General features: G+C 42.7%; 1 protein-coding gene across 3 annotated transcripts in view; it reads right to left on the bottom strand.

Moving 5' to 3' along the window:
* LOC144590576 (adhesion G protein-coupled receptor B2-like) overlaps positions 1-18,747 on the bottom strand; it is a 122,854-nt gene that overhangs the window by 39,233 nt on the left and 64,874 nt on the right. For all 3 annotated transcript variants that reach the window (XM_078395094.1, XM_078395095.1, XM_078395096.1), the window contains 4 exons: positions 16,687-16,858; positions 11,601-11,696; positions 8,590-8,629; positions 1,354-2,015 (listed from right to left, as the gene is read on the bottom strand). In XM_078395094.1, coding sequence (XP_078251220.1) covers positions 1,354-2,015; positions 8,590-8,629; positions 11,601-11,696; positions 16,687-16,858 — 970 coding nt within the window. The remainder of the gene's footprint in view (positions 1-1,353; positions 2,016-8,589; positions 8,630-11,600; positions 11,697-16,686; positions 16,859-18,747) is intronic.

Genomic DNA, 18,747 nt, shown 5'->3' with positions numbered 1-18,747 from the left:
GGCAGTTTCACTGACAATGAGAAAACAATTACCCTGCTATCAATGCCTGCTTTCTTTATATTACCACATGGTGGTGAAAGTGCTAGATGATGGAGACGAGTCGGAAGCCTTTCCAGTGACAAACGGCATGAAGCAAGGTTGTGTTCTTGCCCCTACATCTTCAGCATGGTCTTCTCTGCCATGCTGACTGATGCCTTCCGTGATTGCCAGGATGGAATACACATCAGGTACAGGACGGACAGCAGGCTGTTCAACCTCAGGCGCCTGCAAGCTGTTACAAAGTTGAAGGCGACCATCATCAGAGATTTTTTTGTTTGCTGATGACTGTGCCCTCAACGCCAGCACAGAGCAGAAGATGCAGCATGAAATGGACTGCTTCTCACAGGCCTGTGACAACTTTGGTCTCTCCATTAGCACCAAAAAGTCTGAAGTTATGTACCAGCCCGCGCCTGGAAAGCCCTACCAGGAACCACACATCACGGTGAAGGGGCAGAATCTCCGACAGCTTTACGTATCTGGGTGGTACACTCTCGCGAGTGGTGAACATTGACGCTGAGGTCAACAACAGGATTGCCAAGGCCAGCGCTGCCTTTGGGCGACTCCGTGAGAATGTTTGGGAGCGGAGAGGACTCAGCCTTACCACCAAGCTGAAGGTCTACCGTGCAGTGGTACTCACCACTCTTCTCTATGCCAGTGAGACCTGGACTGTTTACAGCAGACATGCCAAACAGCTCAACCACTTTCACTTGAGCTGCCTACGCAGACTCCTTCACATCAGGTGGCAGGAGAAAATTCCCGACACAGAGGTCTTGGAACGGGCCGGAATCCCCAGCGTCCACACCCTCCTACGGAAAGCCCAAGCCAGATGGGCTGGCCATGTCGTCAGAATGCCCGAGAGTCGACTGCCAAAACAGCCTCTGTATAGAGAACTGTGTCAGTAGGAGGACAGAAGAAACGGTTTAAGGACTGCCTCAAAGTGTCCCTCAAAGACTTGGACATCAACCTCAGCACTTGGGAGTCTCTTGCTCTGGACCGTCCAACCTGGCGTAGCAAGCTCACCACAGGAGCCCGTGCAGCAGAGAACAGACACACTGCAGAGGCCCAGAGGAAACGCACCGCGCGCAATGCCCGGGCTACCTCCACTTCCACTGCAGCACCCATCCACTTGTGTCCTACGTGTGGGCATGCCTTCCGGGCCCGGATTGGCCTCAACAGTCACTTCCGGACCCACAGTCACCAATCCTCCAACTGAAAGTGAAGTCATGGTCATCTTCGAACCCGAAGGACGAACAACAACAACAACATATATTACCACAGGTACATTGAGAAATTGACAGTATATCTTCAACTTACTTCCAAGGAGCCCATGGACCCTGATGAGCTTGGTTTAATGCGTGGCATGGTCCTGCTCCTGCCTGCAAATTCAGATGCCAGAATGTGCCTCACTGAAGGGTGATGTTTGAGGGCTGAACTCCGTGGATAATTAAGAGTTCCATAAGGTTGATTAAAGTTATAATTGATCTGATCAACAGAGACAAAGTTAGGGTAAATCTCTGACTCGACTGGTTGGCTCCCAGTGATATTGTGCCTGCTGTCGTCCACATTGACGTTCAACTTGCTGTCATCTTTGATGAAAGGCTTTAAACTGACAGTGCGTCTGGGGAGCACCATGTACTCTCCCTCCAGCGGCTGCTCCTGAGCTCGCCTCCACTTCAAGTCCACCGGCCTCAGGGTGTTCTCTGTGCACAGATACAGGGTTCCCCTCAGCTCACTGTTGGTTTCGTTTTTGGCTGGTTCGTTCAGTTCCCCCATACCAGACATCACATCATGCAAATGCTGCATTGGAGGCAACTGGACTAACATATTTCCTGGTGGGATGTTTCCTGGAAGGGTGGAGAAATTCATTCCTTCATTGCTTATGTTCATTTTTTCATCTTCCTCGTCATCCAGTGAAATGCGAGACATTGTCCCTGTGATAGTCGCTGGATTGCAAGTGTTAACCTCTTTGAAGAGCACTGGAAAAGCAGAAACGATACAGGAAATGTCAGTTAGCAACATAATACAATAATCCTTCTCGGTACACTAACAGGGCAGAGCAGCAATGGGGCTGAGGAACTTTGGGTGTTAAACTGAGCTCCCATCTGCCTACTCAGGGAGTAATTACAAACCTCACATTGCAGTGAACTGTACCAGGGAATATTTAGCACTCACCAACATCACACCAACATCCAACATAGTTAGAAAACATTATGAGCACAATGCCATTTTAAAGACCTTGTTGTGCACAGATTGACTGCCTATATTACATATGTACCAAGATCATTTTTTTCCCATAACGTTCTAACCTGTCCTGTTTTGCTAAAAAATGCAAATCTTTGTTACAGCAATTAAATAATAGCATTTAACATTCCCAGTTGATGTGATGCTGCAACAAATGGTAACTTTGGAACACTCTGAGGAAATCACAGACCTGTGGCAAAGACCAGAAAAGTGCAGGAATGAGAGGCCCAGGGAAGGGCAAGAGAGCAAGAGGGTTGGGAATGGAAGAGGGAGATTCGATGGAGCATTGGCTGCCAGCAATCGATGGTGGCATGGAGAAGCCTGTCATTGATGGTTATTGTGTAGGAAAGAACTGCAGATGCTGGTTTAAATCAAAGGTAGACACAAAATGCTGGAGTAACTCAGCGGGCCAGGCAGCATTTCTGGAGAGAAGGAATGGGTGACATTTCAGGTCGAGACCCTTCTTCAGACTGATTGATGGTTATTGTCAGGACATGAGGATCGGGTAATAAGCAGGCGAAGGATATGTGATCAGTAAATGGTCTGGAGAAGATCTGCCACAGTGATCAGTTGGTTGGGTGATTACTGGATAAGTGGTTGCTGTTGGATTGACTGAGGTTTAGGAATAGCGGTTCAATTAGGAGTTAGTACCATGTGCTCAGGTGATAAGTAACATTGCCTATAGTGTGTAGGGATGAGAAAGTGGGATAACATAGAACTAGTGTGATAGGTTGCTGGGGACTTGATGGGCCAAAAAGCGTTTTCAACCTATATTTCTAAACTAAATTAAATCTTCTTTAAAGATATTTAAAACCCCCCATTATATCTCATGCCCTCACTTATAAGCAATTGTTACAACACAGGAGGCAGCCTGCCCACCTGTTATGGAACCACAGGTTGCTTGTGGAACAATTCTACAGGTCCCACGCTTCCACTCTTTCCCGCAGTCCTGCAAATTATTCTTCCTCAAGTACCTATCAAAGTATTCATTTTGAACGCAGTGAATGATTGTAACCCCACCACTCTCCTGTGCAGTCCAGATCGTAACTACTCTGTGTACAAATGCTTTTCCCATTGTTCAACTTGCCCAAAACTTTAAACATTCTTAATCCATCTACTGTTGAGAAGGGAGCCTGTCTATTTATCCTCTCTAAGCAATCATGATCTGCAATACCTCTGTCATATCTCCTCTCCATTTCTTTGCTCCAATGTGATCATCAGTGCCTGCAATCGAACTGCAGAGCTGAAATCGCTCCACTCTGCAATCATTCTCACAAATCCTTCCTAAAATCTCCCCTGTGGCTTCACATTCACATCCCTCGTAAAGTGTGCTGTGCTGAGCTGAACTGAATGCAAAAGTCCCACTGTGGCCCAACCAGTGTTTTATATTGATTCAACATAACTTTTCTGTTGTCGTACTTTGTGTCTCCATTTACGAATCCCAGGATTCCTTTATTGCTTTACTAAGTACCTTCTCAAAATGCTCGGTGACTTTCAGATTCACACAGACGTACAGGCAGCCAATCTGTCTTCCTGCAGTCCATTACTGTTCTCCCTGTTTACCTCACCTTGGGAATTAAATTTAACCATTGGCAAAAGATGACTTTTATTCCCTAACATATTTAGTTTAAACACAAGTAACAAAGTATTTTCAACAGGATCTTGGCTAGCTGCTTTTTATTTCCATCAGGGGTCAGTGGAAATGGTCATTTAATTACTTATGTAGCAGCAGAAGAAATATATGGAACAGATTGTTTGAAAAGGTAAAAGACAGAAATAATTAACTGCTTGTGGGAAAATGCCTCAATTTCTGGAGCCTTGGGCGGCAAATCTGGATGCAAGCCATTCACTGTTTGTGTCTGTGGAGCAGGCAGGAGTGCCACCAGCACCGAAGAAGTGTTTTGTAATCCGTACTTGTAGCAGTATTGAACTGTCTCTTCTGAAGAACAGTGAAACCACCCTTATTCCATACTTTAGTTTATCTTTTCAAAATTAACTTTATTCATGAAGAACTACTCCAAAGACGTACAGGTATGTAGGTTAATTGGCTGGGTAAATGTAAAAATTGTCCCTAGTGGGTGTAGGATAGTGTTAATGTACGGGGATCGCTGGGCGGCACGGACTTGGAGGGCCGAATAGGCCTGTTTCCGGCTATATAGATATGATATGATATACAAGAAAACAAAAACAGTGCATAGCCTTCTTTATATTCAGTATCTTCCCGTCTATGTATTCAATGTTGTCAGGTCTATACATTTTTAAAATCATCAAGTTAATACAATCTATGTACAAATCACATGTGCCGTTTTTGGACAATACTCAATGGCGGTTGGACGCACTAAGGGCCTTCTGCTCAAAGCCTTTGTGTATGCAGGATCAAGCTTCAGTGTGTCCTTTAGCATGCGCTCCTGTAGCCAGCTAGTAACATCCCTAATGGACATCTTGTCTCATCTTTAGACCAACGGGTATCGGGCAGACCGAAATGTGTCTTTCACTGAGTTGATAATCTTCCAGCAGCACTTGACAATTGTATCAGTATACGTCTCTAGAAACTAGACCTAAGAGTCTGCTGTTATGCAACTACTTGGGGGTGAACCTCAATGAGGCCATTGCATTCTTTTTCCCCAGACTTTCTTTGCTAAGGTACAGATCACAGAGAGATGGGCAGTTGATTTATCCTCATCGGAGTCATCTGGATACTTGACCGTGCAGAAAGGATCTTACAGGAAGTGCCCCTCTCTCACTGCAGGCCAGGCAAGGTCGGTGCTTGTTGGTGAATTCTAGGGATGAGGCATTTTGCCAAATTATTTCCCAAGCAGACTGTTTGGGAAATCATTCCACAGCATGGTCCTCTTCCCTAGAGAGGCCAGCTCACAGTGTTTGTTGAGGCTAAGCGCAGAATGGAGACTTTTCATGTGCAAATGGCCAGGTTGGCTTCTGAAGTGTTTTGATGGTTGGTGAGATCCTGCCCTACACTCACACGATGCCAACACTGTCCTGGCACTGCTACATCATTACATGCTGCAGGCCTGCGCTGAACCTCACTACACCATACTTTATTAAATGTGACCTTTTTGGGTATGAATTATTCTTTATTCGTGTTTCTAGTGTTTAGTATTAGTCTGATGATCGATTGAATTAATGTTTAGGTTCTAAAGAACAGCAGTTATTACCTTTAAAGAGGTATTGAGCTTGAACCACAGATGGGGATGATAAATCGACTCCGCTGTTGGTCATTAGACCAGCTTTGGAAAGTGCTGCCACCGATGGTTAACAACATTTTGATAGATTGATAATTACTGTACTTCTGATGGGTTATTTTAGCTCAATGAAGATTTAAAAGAAACACGCAGGTACTTGAGTGGACTCTGCAGTTAGTTTCCATCTTTGTCCACAATGGACAGCAAAGCCAATGCTGCAGATTTGCAGCTCTGCAGTCTGCGCAACCTTCATTTCTCTTCAGCAGTCACAGGGAACTTTCAAACTGAATTTTAATTTACTTCAGAATGAATTGAAGTGCTGGTTCCCAGACTCATTGCTGAATCAATGATATTTCAAGGGCGGATCATCCATTGTAAACTGTGTAGGAAAATAACTGCAGATGCTGGTATAAGTCGAAGGTATCACAAAAAGCTGGAGTAACACAGCGGGTCAGGCAGCATCTCAGGAGAGAAGGAATGGGTGACGTTTCAGGTCAAGACCCTTCTTCAGACTGATGTCAGGGGAGGGGGCGGGACAAAGAAAGGATGTAGTTGGAGACAGGAAGACAGTGGGAGAACTTGGAAGGGGGAGGGGAAGAGAGAGATAGAGGAGCTATCTAAAGTTAGAGAAGTCAATGTTCATACCGCTGGGGTGTAAGCTGCCCAAGCGAAATATGAGATGCTGTTCCTCCAATTTGCGGTGGGCCTCACTATGACAATGGAGGAGGCCTATGACAGAAAGGTCAGACTGGGAGTGGGAGGGGGAGCTGAAGTGCTGAGCCACCGGGAGATCAGGTTGGTTAAGGCGGACTGAGCAAAGGTGTTGAGCGAAATGATTGCCGAGCCTACGTTTGGTCTCGCTGATGTAGAGAAGTTGACATCTGGAACATCGGATACAATAGATAAGGTTGGAGGAGCTGTAGGTGAACCTCTGCCTCACCTGGAAAGACTGTTTGGGTCCTCGGATGGAGTCGAGGGGGGAGGTAAAGGGACAGGTGTTGCATCTCCTGCGGTTGCAGGGGAAAGTGCCTGGGAGGGGGTGGTTTGGGTGGGAAGGGACGAGTGGACCAGGGAGTTACGGAGGGAACGGTCTCTGCGGAAAGCAGAAAGGGGAGGAGATGGGAAGATGTGGCCAGTAGTGGGACCCTGTTGGAGGTGACGGAAATGTTGGAGGATAATATGTTGTATACGCTGGCTGATGGGGTGGAAGGTGAGGACAAGGGGGACTCTATCCTTTTTACGAATGGGGGGAGGGGGAGCAAGAGCGGAGCTGCGGGATATAGAGGAGGCCTCATTTATAATGGGAGAGGGGAAGCCCCGTTTCCTAAAGAATGAGGACATCTCTGATGCCCTAGTGTGAAACACCTCATCCCGGGCGCAGATGCGGCGTGGACGGAGGAATTGGGTGTAGGGGATAGACTTTTTGCAGGAGACAGGGTGGGAAGAAGTGTAGTCAAGATAGCTGTGGGAGTCAGTAATCCATTGTAAACCCATCTGCTCGAGTGAATACTCTTTGACCAGAGACTGTGTTTCTCTTTCCACAGGCTCTGCCAAGAGTTTCCAGCAGTTTGCTTTTATTTCATCTTGGAGCTGTCTTTTCTTATAGCTGAGAGTGGCAAGAACTCCAGGAGCAGGTGCATTGGGCCGGTAAAGACTAGAATAGGCAGTGCATGGCAGGAGGGAGGTGCATGGCTGTTGGGCTAATTGGGGATGACAGTGAAGAAGAAGCAGGAGAAAGAGGATTGGCAGCTGATTACTTCAGTAGATGATGGATAGATCGCTTCTGTTCACATTGAATAATGAAGTATTGTCTGTATATAAGAATCCTTAATAACTGTTACTCTGAATGCTGCATGATTTTAATCTTGACAGTGAATCCAATTAATAAATTGAGACTCCACCACAAAGCCACCATGCCATCGTCATTCCCAAAACTTTCTCCTCCTGCACCCTGATTCCAATAACCAATAGCCCCCTGACCTTAACCCCCTGACCTTGACTTGGCCCACAACTCTAACCCTCACTGTCTCCCAACCTCACCATCTTAGGCAATCAAACCTTGGCTCTAGAAGTGTATATCACCAGGTCTATAGCACTCCAGTCCTTGGGACTCAGGCACTATTGAAATTTAAAGTGGTGGATAACAACCAAAATGGTTACTGGGCCACCACATTTATGACCATCCCGTCATGAGCCATCTGCTCCATCTGTGAAAGAGTCCGTGCAAATCTGTATAAGCAGAACAGGAGCAAGTGATCCTTAATGCTAAAGAACCCACTAAAAAAACCAATTGTGTGGCTCCTTAAGATTGTGCTATGCTGAGTCAAATTGCACCACATTACCATTCTTATATTCATGAATTCTCCTTCATAAATTACATTTTAGAATACTCTAAACTAATTAATGGCACATTTTGTAAGCATTTTGAGAAAAAAATAAGTTACTTCCATATGTACAATTTACACAGAATTACCAATTACATACACATTCCTAAATGTGGTACCAGGAATTGCTTTTTGAGATCTTAGAAAAAGAATCATGCAAGTAAATGAAGTAGAGAAAGTATTCTTCACTAGCTCGCAATAGAAAGACTTGCATTTGTATTGGCACCTGATTGGACAGCTGGATCTACGAGAACACTTACAGATAATCAAGTGCCTTTTAATTATGGCCACAGTTGTAATATTGTAAAAGTTGTTTTTAACTGCAGACTAAGGTTTTGATTTGTGCTTGCTAGTATTTGAAAGTGTAGCAATTTAATAACTGCTAATGAGATAATCAGTGGGAAAAAATTGGCCTCCAAAGAAATAATTTAAATGTAATTACTATGACTAGAAATATGAAAATGTACCAGGAAATGTTTACACATATCCCCTTTGTTGCAGTAAGATTAATCAAACGTAAATGATATTTGATGTCTGATGGAAATGGAAAGATGATGTAGTGATTCCAAAGTTAACTCATTCCTGCTACAAATGTTAATACTCACCTGTTGGCTCTCCAGAGGATGTTAACAATGTTAAATAAAGATATGTGTAGGAAGGCTAAAGATATGAATGGGTAATGGTGAAAAGTAGTTGCTATAATTATCCCCTGAAGTATTACATACCAGACTGGCAAGCCAGGTCCACGTCCTTTTCAAAATCCGTCTATAAAAAGGCAGCGGGATACAAAGAGACAGTAAATTAGAGACAAAGGAGTTGTCAGCTGAAGCAACTCACCCATTTACTGATTGCCAGGAATATAAAATGAAATCCCAATGTTCTGCATGAGCAGTTGCTGAAAATATGGAAGCACATCATCTGAATGTGGGAATTCTGTCCTCACCGTGGTTTGTCGCTGCATTTCTGGCTCACAGAATCGCACAATTCTGCCTATGTGTTCCATGTTATCAGAGAAATACACAATACAAGAAGTCTTTCTTTCCAATGTGTCTATATCAAACAAAACAATCTATTTAGGGTGTTCACATATTTCAGTCTCCATTCTACAATGTTTGATTGAAACAAGAGCCTCAATGTTATCTTCCCACAGTGAGTGAGAGGATTATGGTGTATCTCTACTTGAATCCACCTTGCACATTTCAATTACATTCCCAATATCTGGCAAAGGTATTACAATTAAATAACTGATGTAAGTTGGGTTTCCACAGTGTAATTGAGAGTCAGTTTTCGCTGGAACCTCAACCTTTCTTTAGTTTATTTTGAGACCAGATGAAGTGAGGTACGAAAAGACAGTGGAGGCTACAAACACCTACAAATATAGTTGGCAGCAGCAGTGAGAGGAGGATGATTCAGTTGTGAGAGCACATGAGGTGATAACCGGGACTTAAAATGATCACCAGGCTGCAATAAAGGCCAATAGAGTGGTAATGGCATGCGAGGTGGCCATATCCATGAGGGAAGACACTGAGCAGTGGCAGAGCTAAAGTGAGTCACCATTTCAAAAACTAAAATGAAGGCAGGGTGATTAATGATGTGTTTAGTATTTACTACTTGAAAGGGCAACTTATCTTAAACTAATTTAAAAGCTTAATTTAAGGGCAGTTCTTTTCTATTTCAGTTACAATTTAAAGGGGTCTTTTTTAATTAAAATGGCAGGGGAGTTCAGTTCTGTGTGTTTACAGTCTGCACTTCAACTCTCCCTCCCACTCTAGTCTGACCTTTCTGTCATGGGCCTCCTCCAGTGCCAGTGAGGCCTACCGGAAATTGGAGGAACAGCACCTCATATTTCGCTTGGGCAGCTTGCAGCCCAGTGGTATGAACATTGACTTCTCCAACTTTAGATAGTTCCTCTGTCCCTCTCTTCCCCTCCCCTTCCCAGTTCTCCCTCTATCTTCCTGTCTCCACCTATATCCTTCCTTTGTCCCGCCTCCCTGACATCAGTCTGAAGAAGGGTCTCAACCCGAAACGTCACCCATTCCTTCTCTCCTGAGATGCTGCCTGACCCGCTGAGTTACTCCAGCATTTTGTGAATAAATACCTTCGATTTGTACCAGCATCTGCAGTTATTTTCCTACACTACTAGTAACTCAGCTGCACAGGGGAGATGCAAGCTTCCAAAGGCAATGGTGGTCGGAACTTACTGAAAGGAATACAAAGAGAAATAGGAGGTAATTTTGCCCTTTGAGGCCACTCTGCCATTCATCCAGATCACAGCTAATCTTCTGCAAAAGACACAACATGCTGGAGGGACTCATCAGGTCAGGCAGAATCTGTGGAGAGGATGACCACACGGCATTTTGGGATGGGACCCTTCTTCGGACTCATTGAGTGGGAGAGGGAAGGTGAAAGTTGAAAAAGGGAGGTGGGGTGGGAAGTCTGGCGAGTGATAGGTGGATACAGGTGATGGCAGATGGGGGAGATGGTGTCAAAGGCTTGAGGTGAAATGGAGACAAAAGGGTGCTGGTAAAAAAAGGAGTAGGTGGAGTGAAATGTGAAGCCAGAGGGATATGAGTGTAGGGGGACAGGGGGAAGGGGAAAGAGGGGAGATGAAAGAGAAATGGGGGACTCCAAGTTGGGAGGGGTGGGAGATGGGCATAAGGAGAGGAAAGGAACACGGTGATGGGGTTGGTGGGTGAAAGGTGTGCACATCAAAGGAAGGATGTTGAATCAGAAGGGGGTTTATGGAAGGAGGCATTACTTGAAATTGGAAAATTCAATGTTCATGTCATTGGAATGTAAACTACCCAAGATGAATAAGACGTGCTATTCCCCCAGATTGCATATAGCCCCACTCTGGTAATGGAGGAGGCCCAGGACAGAAAGATTGGCATGGAAATGGGAAGGGGAGATACAATGACTCGTAACCTGGAGAACCGCCAGGCCTTGGCGGAATAAGCTCGAGTGTTTGAAGAAACGGTTGTCTAGTTGTCTCTAAAATCGTCTGACACCGGCCCACTTTCTTATCTCCCCATCACCACCCTCAACCTGTCCCTCACTCTAGCTTTACCTTTTATTCCTCTTCTCTCCTAGTTTATTTTTCACCTCCAGTCTTTGACACTATTTCCATCCACCTGACAGTCACACACCCCCCCCCTCATCTGCATCCACCAGTCACTTATCAGGCTTTGCCCTAATCCTACACCTTTTTTTCCAGCTTTTTCCCACCCTGTTCTATCAAGCTGAAGAAGGGTCCTGTCCTGAAACGTCACCTATCCATTCCGTCCAGAGATGCCAATTTCCTCCAACACTTTACTTTTTTGCTTGATTCCCGCAACTTCAGTTTCTTGTGTCTCCACAACAACTAATCTTCTACCTTAATGCCATTTTTTTGGACTATCTTCATACGCATTCAATCTGTTAACGCCCAGAAAACTATGTAGTTAATGAACTCAACAATTGTGTCTTTACAGCTTTCTAAAAACAGTGAATTCAAAGATTTACCACTCTCTGTGTGAAGAGGTTTCTCCCTATTTCAGTCTCAGGCCCCCAGTATCTGAGGCACTGACCCCTAGTTCCAGAATCCTCAGCCAGGGGAACTACCTCCCTGTATTCAGACTATTCGGCCGGGTCCGCAACTCCCCTGAAACATTTTTTTCCTGCAAGGCTGGTATCTTGAGGACAGATATGTCACAGGCATGTAGAGTTTACTCTGCTCTCCGAATTGTACTTTACTCACCATTATCTGGACCTGACCATTTTTGTACGAATCAGGTGAGTTTTCATTCTCTTCATTTTTGCAGATTCCTGTTCGGCATTTTACAACATCCTGAATCTATGAGAAATTATAATGAGATTTTTTAAACAGAAGCAGTAATAACCATCACATTGCAGATGTGGATATATATTTTTTTGTTTCTACAAAATCTCTGGCAGATTTCTACACTTTAAAGAACTTTGAACTTGAAGGATACAATATGGCACCGGAAACATGGCAATTCTTGTACACTGTTTCAGTGTCATCGACTATTCTTACACTCTTGTATTGGGTATGATTGTACTTATGTGTAGTAGTATTTTACTGCATTGTATGCAAAAATTGAATTTTACTGTACCTGGATACATGTGACAATTAAGTACCATTGAACCACAATCTTGTTTTTGCTTCCCAAATTCCTTAAAATTTCAATGTATGGTGAGTCCTCCTCGACTTACCAAAAATACCATTACATCTTCTTTCAAAAACATTTTCCCCGTTTCTTTTCCCGAGAGTGAATGTGACTGTTTTTATTCTCAGTCTGTGTGTGTCCATGATTTGAGAGTGCACATTAATGATTCACATTTGCTCACTCGTGAAATTAAAACAATGTACCTATTTCTACAGATACACCATAGAAACCATCCTTTTAGAATGCATCACAGCTTATTATGGCAACTGCTCTGCCCAAGGCTGCAAGAAACAGCAGAGAATTGTGGGCAGAGCTCAGTGTATCACACAGATCAAACTCCCCATCTATCAAGTCCGATAAGTGTGATGTGTTATGCTCTGGGAGATCGAATGGACTTAGCACTTCTTTTCTGAGGAAGTGCTTCTCTGCACTTCCTCAGAAAAGCAGCCAACATAATCAAGGATGAGTCATTGTCACCCGAGTCATTCCCACGTCTCCCTTCAACTCATCGGGCAGATGATACAAAGGGTTGAAAGAACATACCACCAGATGCACTGACAACTCCTTTCCTGCTGTTATTAGTCTACTAAATGGACATCATATGCTAAGGATGTGTTCCCAATCTCCAGGTCTCCCTCATTGCAGCCTTAGTACTTTACTTTGATCTGAACTTTCTCTGCAGCTGTAACACCATATTCTGTGCTCTGTTTTCTATGTTTTCGCACTACCTGCTGTATGGTATGATGTGCCTGGATAGAATGCATAACAACGTTGGTACACGTGACAATAATAAACCAATACCACACCCAGCTCTATTGCAGTATCGTATCTTGCAGAACAGATCTTGACTGGGATCTTTGCTGGTTTTTGTCATTTTGTGCTATACTCAAAATTAAACATCCAGACAACCTCTGGATGTTTACCTCTACACCTTCTCCCAACCCCACCAATTATTGTTCTGAAAGTTGTCAATTGAAAGCAACACAACATTGACTATTAACAAGCTGAGGCTGACACCGGTCATCCAGATATCTCTTAAAATAGTTTATCAAGAAACCTATCCATTAACCTTTATAGTTACTCACATGTATATCACCAGGAAATTCCATGGGAGCACAGCAGGAAAGAATGCTCATCCTTCCTGTATAGGGGCGACCTGAACTGCATGCAATGTGGCCTAACCAAGGTCTGATAAAACTGCACCACGACTTCCTGATTCTTTACTCAATGCCCCGACCAATGAAATCAAGCATACCACATGCTTTCTTTACCGTTCTATCTGCCAATGTTACTATTTTCATGGGGTTATGTACCTGGACTCCAAGATCCTTGTGTACCTCAATGCTCTAAGGGTCTTGCCATTTATTGTATATGTTCTCCTTACATTCGATCTCCCAAAGTGCAACACATCACACTTACTCGGATTAAACACCATCTGCTATTTCCCTGGCCGTTTCTGTAGCTAATCTATATCTCGCTGCATACTTTTGCAGTCTTCCTCACAGTCCGTGACCATAACAATCTTGGTGTCATCTGCAAACTTACTAACCAACCATCTACATTTACATCGGTCCAGCGAAAAACAGAACTTAAAAGGTTCACCATTCAGAAATATTATACAATAAATACAATAAGAATATGTAGCAACACCAACCACCAAATTCAAAATACAAAAATCCATATGGAATGACAAAGGAGGAATCCAGTGAAATGAGAAATATGTCACAAGGTACAGGGACAGTGTAAACTATCTCCATAGTTGCTTGTGCATTAATACTATTTCACGTGTTCATAGAATTGGCTGGAGGGTATCCAAATTAAGGCCTCAGATCCCTACTCATACTGTTCAGTTTCCCTTACACGGAACTGTGGGACCTCCTGATATTTAATTTATTTGATTGTGCAAGACATTACTATAAAGAATGGTTACAGAAGCAATGAGATCAAATAATTTTAAAAAGAGATGAAACTTAAGTTCATGGGATCCATCCCAACAGTGACACTGCGGAATCGTTACATATAAATCTTTATACTTGGTCATCTATTTATGCACCTTAAAACATTCCTTTTTTTACTAGCTAGAAAGGCAGGATAATGGAGAACTGAAATAAATTGGAAATACTCAGGAGATTAACAAGACATCTGTGGAGATTAAAACAGTGTTAACATCTGAATTTGATCTTTCATCAGCCTGATAAAAGTTAACAATGTTACAGGTGAAGAGAAAATGTGATGAGAAAGGCAAACAAGATTGAAGATCTGTGACAGATTAAAATGCAGCAAAGTTTAAATTGCAAAAGGAATAATAATATAAAGGAACAAAAGTTGGTATTGGGACAAATAAGATAAAAGGGAGGTGCAGAGTTATACCTGGGACATATATTCCTGGAACTTATTTACGTCAATATTGGGATCAGAGTTGTAATGTGCCGAGTCAAAAGATAATGGCTACTGGCTCAGGCTTACATTAATCTCCCACAGAGCATTGTTATAGACCAAGCACAGAGCTCAGCTTGGAAGTGAGGCAGAAAATTAAAGTGCAAACTGTAACTTGGAGCCATGTTTACAAACTGAATGAAGGCTTTTGCAAAGTTATTGCCCAATTTAAGTTTGGTTTCCATTTTACAGGAGACTGTATCTCAGAAATAAATGCTGTATTTTTAATTGAAAAGTATAAATAAATCGCGATTTTACCTCCAAAAAGTCTTTGGGGCCAGACAGTGGGAAGGGAGGCAATAAGAAGGAATGTGTTGCACCTCCTGTTCTTATATTGTAAAGGCCACAGAGGGAATAGGCTCTTCAGAATGCCAAAAGGGGATGAGTGATAAGGGCAGAATTAGGCCATTCGGCCCATCAAGTCTACTCCGCCATTCAATCATGGCTGATCTACCTTTCCCTCTTAACTCCATTCTCATGCCATCTCCCCATAACCCCTGACACCCCAACATGCTAGAGGTGCCAGCAGAAAAGCTTAAAAATAATTAGTTGAGAGTAGAAGAAACAGGTGCAATAGATGGAGAGGTGTCATAATTCAGGAGTGAGGGGCAAAGGTCTGGGAAATGAAATAGAAATGGTAAAGGGGAGTAAGGAAGTGGGGTTAATGCAGGAAAGTGGTGTTGAGGTAAAAGACCAGTAATGATCGAATGAAGGGCAGAGTTGCAGGGATGGGAAGTAGGGGTGGTTGAATGGCCGCTCTCGCTTCTGTTGATTATGTCCTTATGAGGGGCTTTCGGTTCACAAGGGAAGGCAAATTCTTGGTTAAAGGAAAGATTTGTTAAATCACTGTTGGAAGCTGGTTTCGAGGACAAGTGCAGCAGAGACAGAGAAACAGGTTAACTGGAATGGAATCATCAACCTGAAATATTGCTTCTTTCACAAAGGCTGCCTGATCTTCTGAGTACTTCTATCATTTGATGTTTTTATTTATTTGGCAAACCTTTAGTCATCTACTCGATTCTATTAATTTATTCTGGAGGCGATGCCATGTATTGATCAATTATGGGTGAGGAAATTCCTCCATCCCACTTTAAATTCCATTTCATTGGTTTCATCTTGAGACCTTCTCTCCCATTTATCTTTTCTAACCTGTCACAATGTATATTGTCAGGCTTCCCTTCATATTTTCTGTTCCTCGACACTCAATTCTCTAATGCTGGCCATTAACACGACATAAATGTTTCTACACCAGCATATTTGTGTTTGCTTGACAGAATTTGATTCTGGTTTTTAGTTACTCAATGCTACAGATATTTGTTATTTTATTTAATGAACTGTAAATTCTCCATTATGTATTTTTCTCTTTGTCAGTAACAAATTATTGAGGTCTTCATTCAAGGGCTCTTGAACGAGTAACTTACAAACAGGCTCAGATACAAGGGCTGTTAGGTTTCTCCCCTCTTCCCATGTTCCAATGGATCACTGAGAATTAATTAAATTATTCTACATAGGCATTTTATATTTATTATACAAAAACATGGTAAATATTCAAGAGAGGCTCTAGATTACTCATCATTCTCTTGATTACTTTTGGACAATCCTGCAATATTACAATAATTACTTTTCATGTTTTTAATTTCTTTGGGATTACATTTTATTGACTTTAAACTGCATAATTGCTTGCATGTTCAGAAGAGAGATACAGTACCCAGTGAGTTCTCAATCAGAGAAGGAAGATTTTGAATTTAGTAACTACTGCTTTAGGTTATCTGAGATGGAAAGGAGTGTCTCAAGTGACCTCTCTCATCTCGACAGGCTGGGAAAGGTAAGTTAGGCCATGCTCTGCCTTGCAGTGGGCGACTCCTCCTCCTCATATACAGGTGAATGTGAACATGCCAATGAGGAAACTATTACGATGAGTTTCTCTGTATTCAGTTACAGATTTCCTTCAGGTTTGAAGAAAGGGCATTTAGCAATAGTACTGGATAATATTTTCCTCCATGCCAGGTCAGACCCTGTCTAGAATAGTAGATAACCCATGTCCATAGTTCGCCTCTGATCACAACTGCTGGTACACTAAGAGTGCCATTCATTGTAAGGTGGTGTCACTGCAGGCATTTGTGGGAAATCTTCTTTGCATTTTTACCAAATAGTACCTAAGAAATTCCTAAAGGGGTTTGAGGTGATGCTGGATAAACTGTACTGTGTGACTGTACATACCTCTCTCCTCAGGAAGCAGTGGACTGTGATTATAACAAAGCCTTGAATGGAGTCAAAAACTGCAAACAATATTTGAAATAAGATCGATCGTCGATCAGTCATCGCCAATACGGCTGACATCCAGGTCAGTGCCAGCAACGGGAGAACAACACACGAGCTCCACAAGGATGCCCTAGAGGGAAGAGGAATTACCATTCATTAAACTAGTAAGTGTGATTGATATTTTGTGGATAGTCACCAATTACAATACAGACGTGTCCAAATTAAATTATGTGCCATGACCTTCTCAAAAAATTGAAATTATCTGGCAATTCCATGACTTAACATTGTTTGGTATTGCATAATTGAAAATATACTTGTCAGAACAAAAGATGCCAGAATAACTTCTTAATCTTTTTGCATCAATCCAGAAACTCGACCAGGCACTTACTAAGTACCTCCCTCTTGCACACCTAACCCAACTTCCACATCATCGTGCAGATGACGTAATTCCAAAAGCAAACAATGTTGCCCATTCCTGGCACAACTAGGTCTCAAGCTCTGTGATGATTCTAACTCTCGGATCCATCACCCTCCAATGTTTTTGACAGCACACTCCACTGAAAGGCCAGATTCTCTAATAGTCTGACGACACCAATCCCAATACCCCTATCATCCCACCACAATCCAGACAATAGAGTCGTGATTTTCAGCCACATATTTGATCTCTATTCCCAGATTTAAGGCACAATCTTTGTCCTTCCCTTCACTAAAACCAGAGAAGCTTTGATCCCAGACAACACATTCTCTACTGTTGAAAAGCGCTTTGCCCTTTCAGTGAACTCTGCACTGGTGGCTCTCTGAAGCTTATTCACTTGCACTGAAAATCATTAGCATTGCAGCATCAACCTTCCCAAGACCAAAAGCTTAATGACCTCTGGTTCGTGATCCCCTAGCCAAGGGTAATATCATCATGCGCATATATTGTCAAGCTGTGTAAGAATTTTGTATTTACTGAAGGTCAGTGTCCAGCTCCAATTGACATCCTCCAGAAGATGAAGATAAAAAGATGAATCAATAATTAATGTGATGCTTTTTTTGTCATCTGAAGAAAATCTCAAAATTCCTTCATGGGCCATTCAATGCAGGACTACCGTGAGTAGGACTCCCGCTGCATAGTCCATTGTTCGAAATGGTTGGTAGATTGCACTAGAATGCCTAGTGATCTTCCAATAGCATAATCACCCAAAGGACAGCTTCAATACCTCCACAAACTTCAGGACCAACAACTAGCTATCATAAATACATCAAAAGAAGACACAAAGCATTGGAGTAACTTAGGAGGTCAGGCAGCATCTCTGGAGAACATTGATAGGTGATGTTTCAGGTTGAGTCACAAATATATCCTTTGGAATCCAGGGAAACCATGTCATTATGAAGACATGGAAGATTATCCTCTTGGCATCTCTTCCTAATAATATTTTTTTCAGACGATTGAACAAAATTCACATCAATCTTAACATTTGGAGATATATTCAAAATATCTATAATTTCCTCTTTAATTGCCTCTTTATCAAGACTGCACAGTGCAAATTATTCACATAAATACACGTAAAATGGTACTACAGTAGGCTCCACTTGATAAAATAACTGAAATCCAGTCCATCAGGGCTTCCGAGTTAAATCGATGACTACTTTCTGTAATGGATTCTTCAACAATGAGGCAGACACTACATAAGCAAGATACTGCATAAGCCTTCTGGTAGGGTCTGCTTTCCCATGCATGGCCCACGCCATTGGTTGCACATCCACAGTCACATCCAACAACTTTGGATTTGCCTTGAATTATGATCGATTTCACTTTTGCCTCTCATGCACCTATGTACCATATGAACAGACTGACACAAACCAATGTTTAAAATTACTGGCTGCAATTAAAGAGCAATTAGTTCACAATTCAATCATGTCACACATGAAAATGCACTGCTTGATTGAACCTCTGGTCCTGACTTACATTAATACTGTTTTCTTCACATCATTTCAAAGGAAGTTAAATTACTTTACAACCAAGGAAGAACTTCT

The sequence above is a fragment of the Rhinoraja longicauda genome, unplaced genomic scaffold (assembly GCF_053455715.1).
Source record: "Rhinoraja longicauda isolate Sanriku21f unplaced genomic scaffold, sRhiLon1.1 Scf000216, whole genome shotgun sequence".
Lineage (NCBI taxonomy): Eukaryota > Metazoa > Chordata > Chondrichthyes > Rajiformes > Arhynchobatidae > Rhinoraja > Rhinoraja longicauda.
The sequence above is the reverse complement of the archived record's forward strand: the minus strand, read 5'-3'. Positions and strand labels throughout refer to the sequence as shown.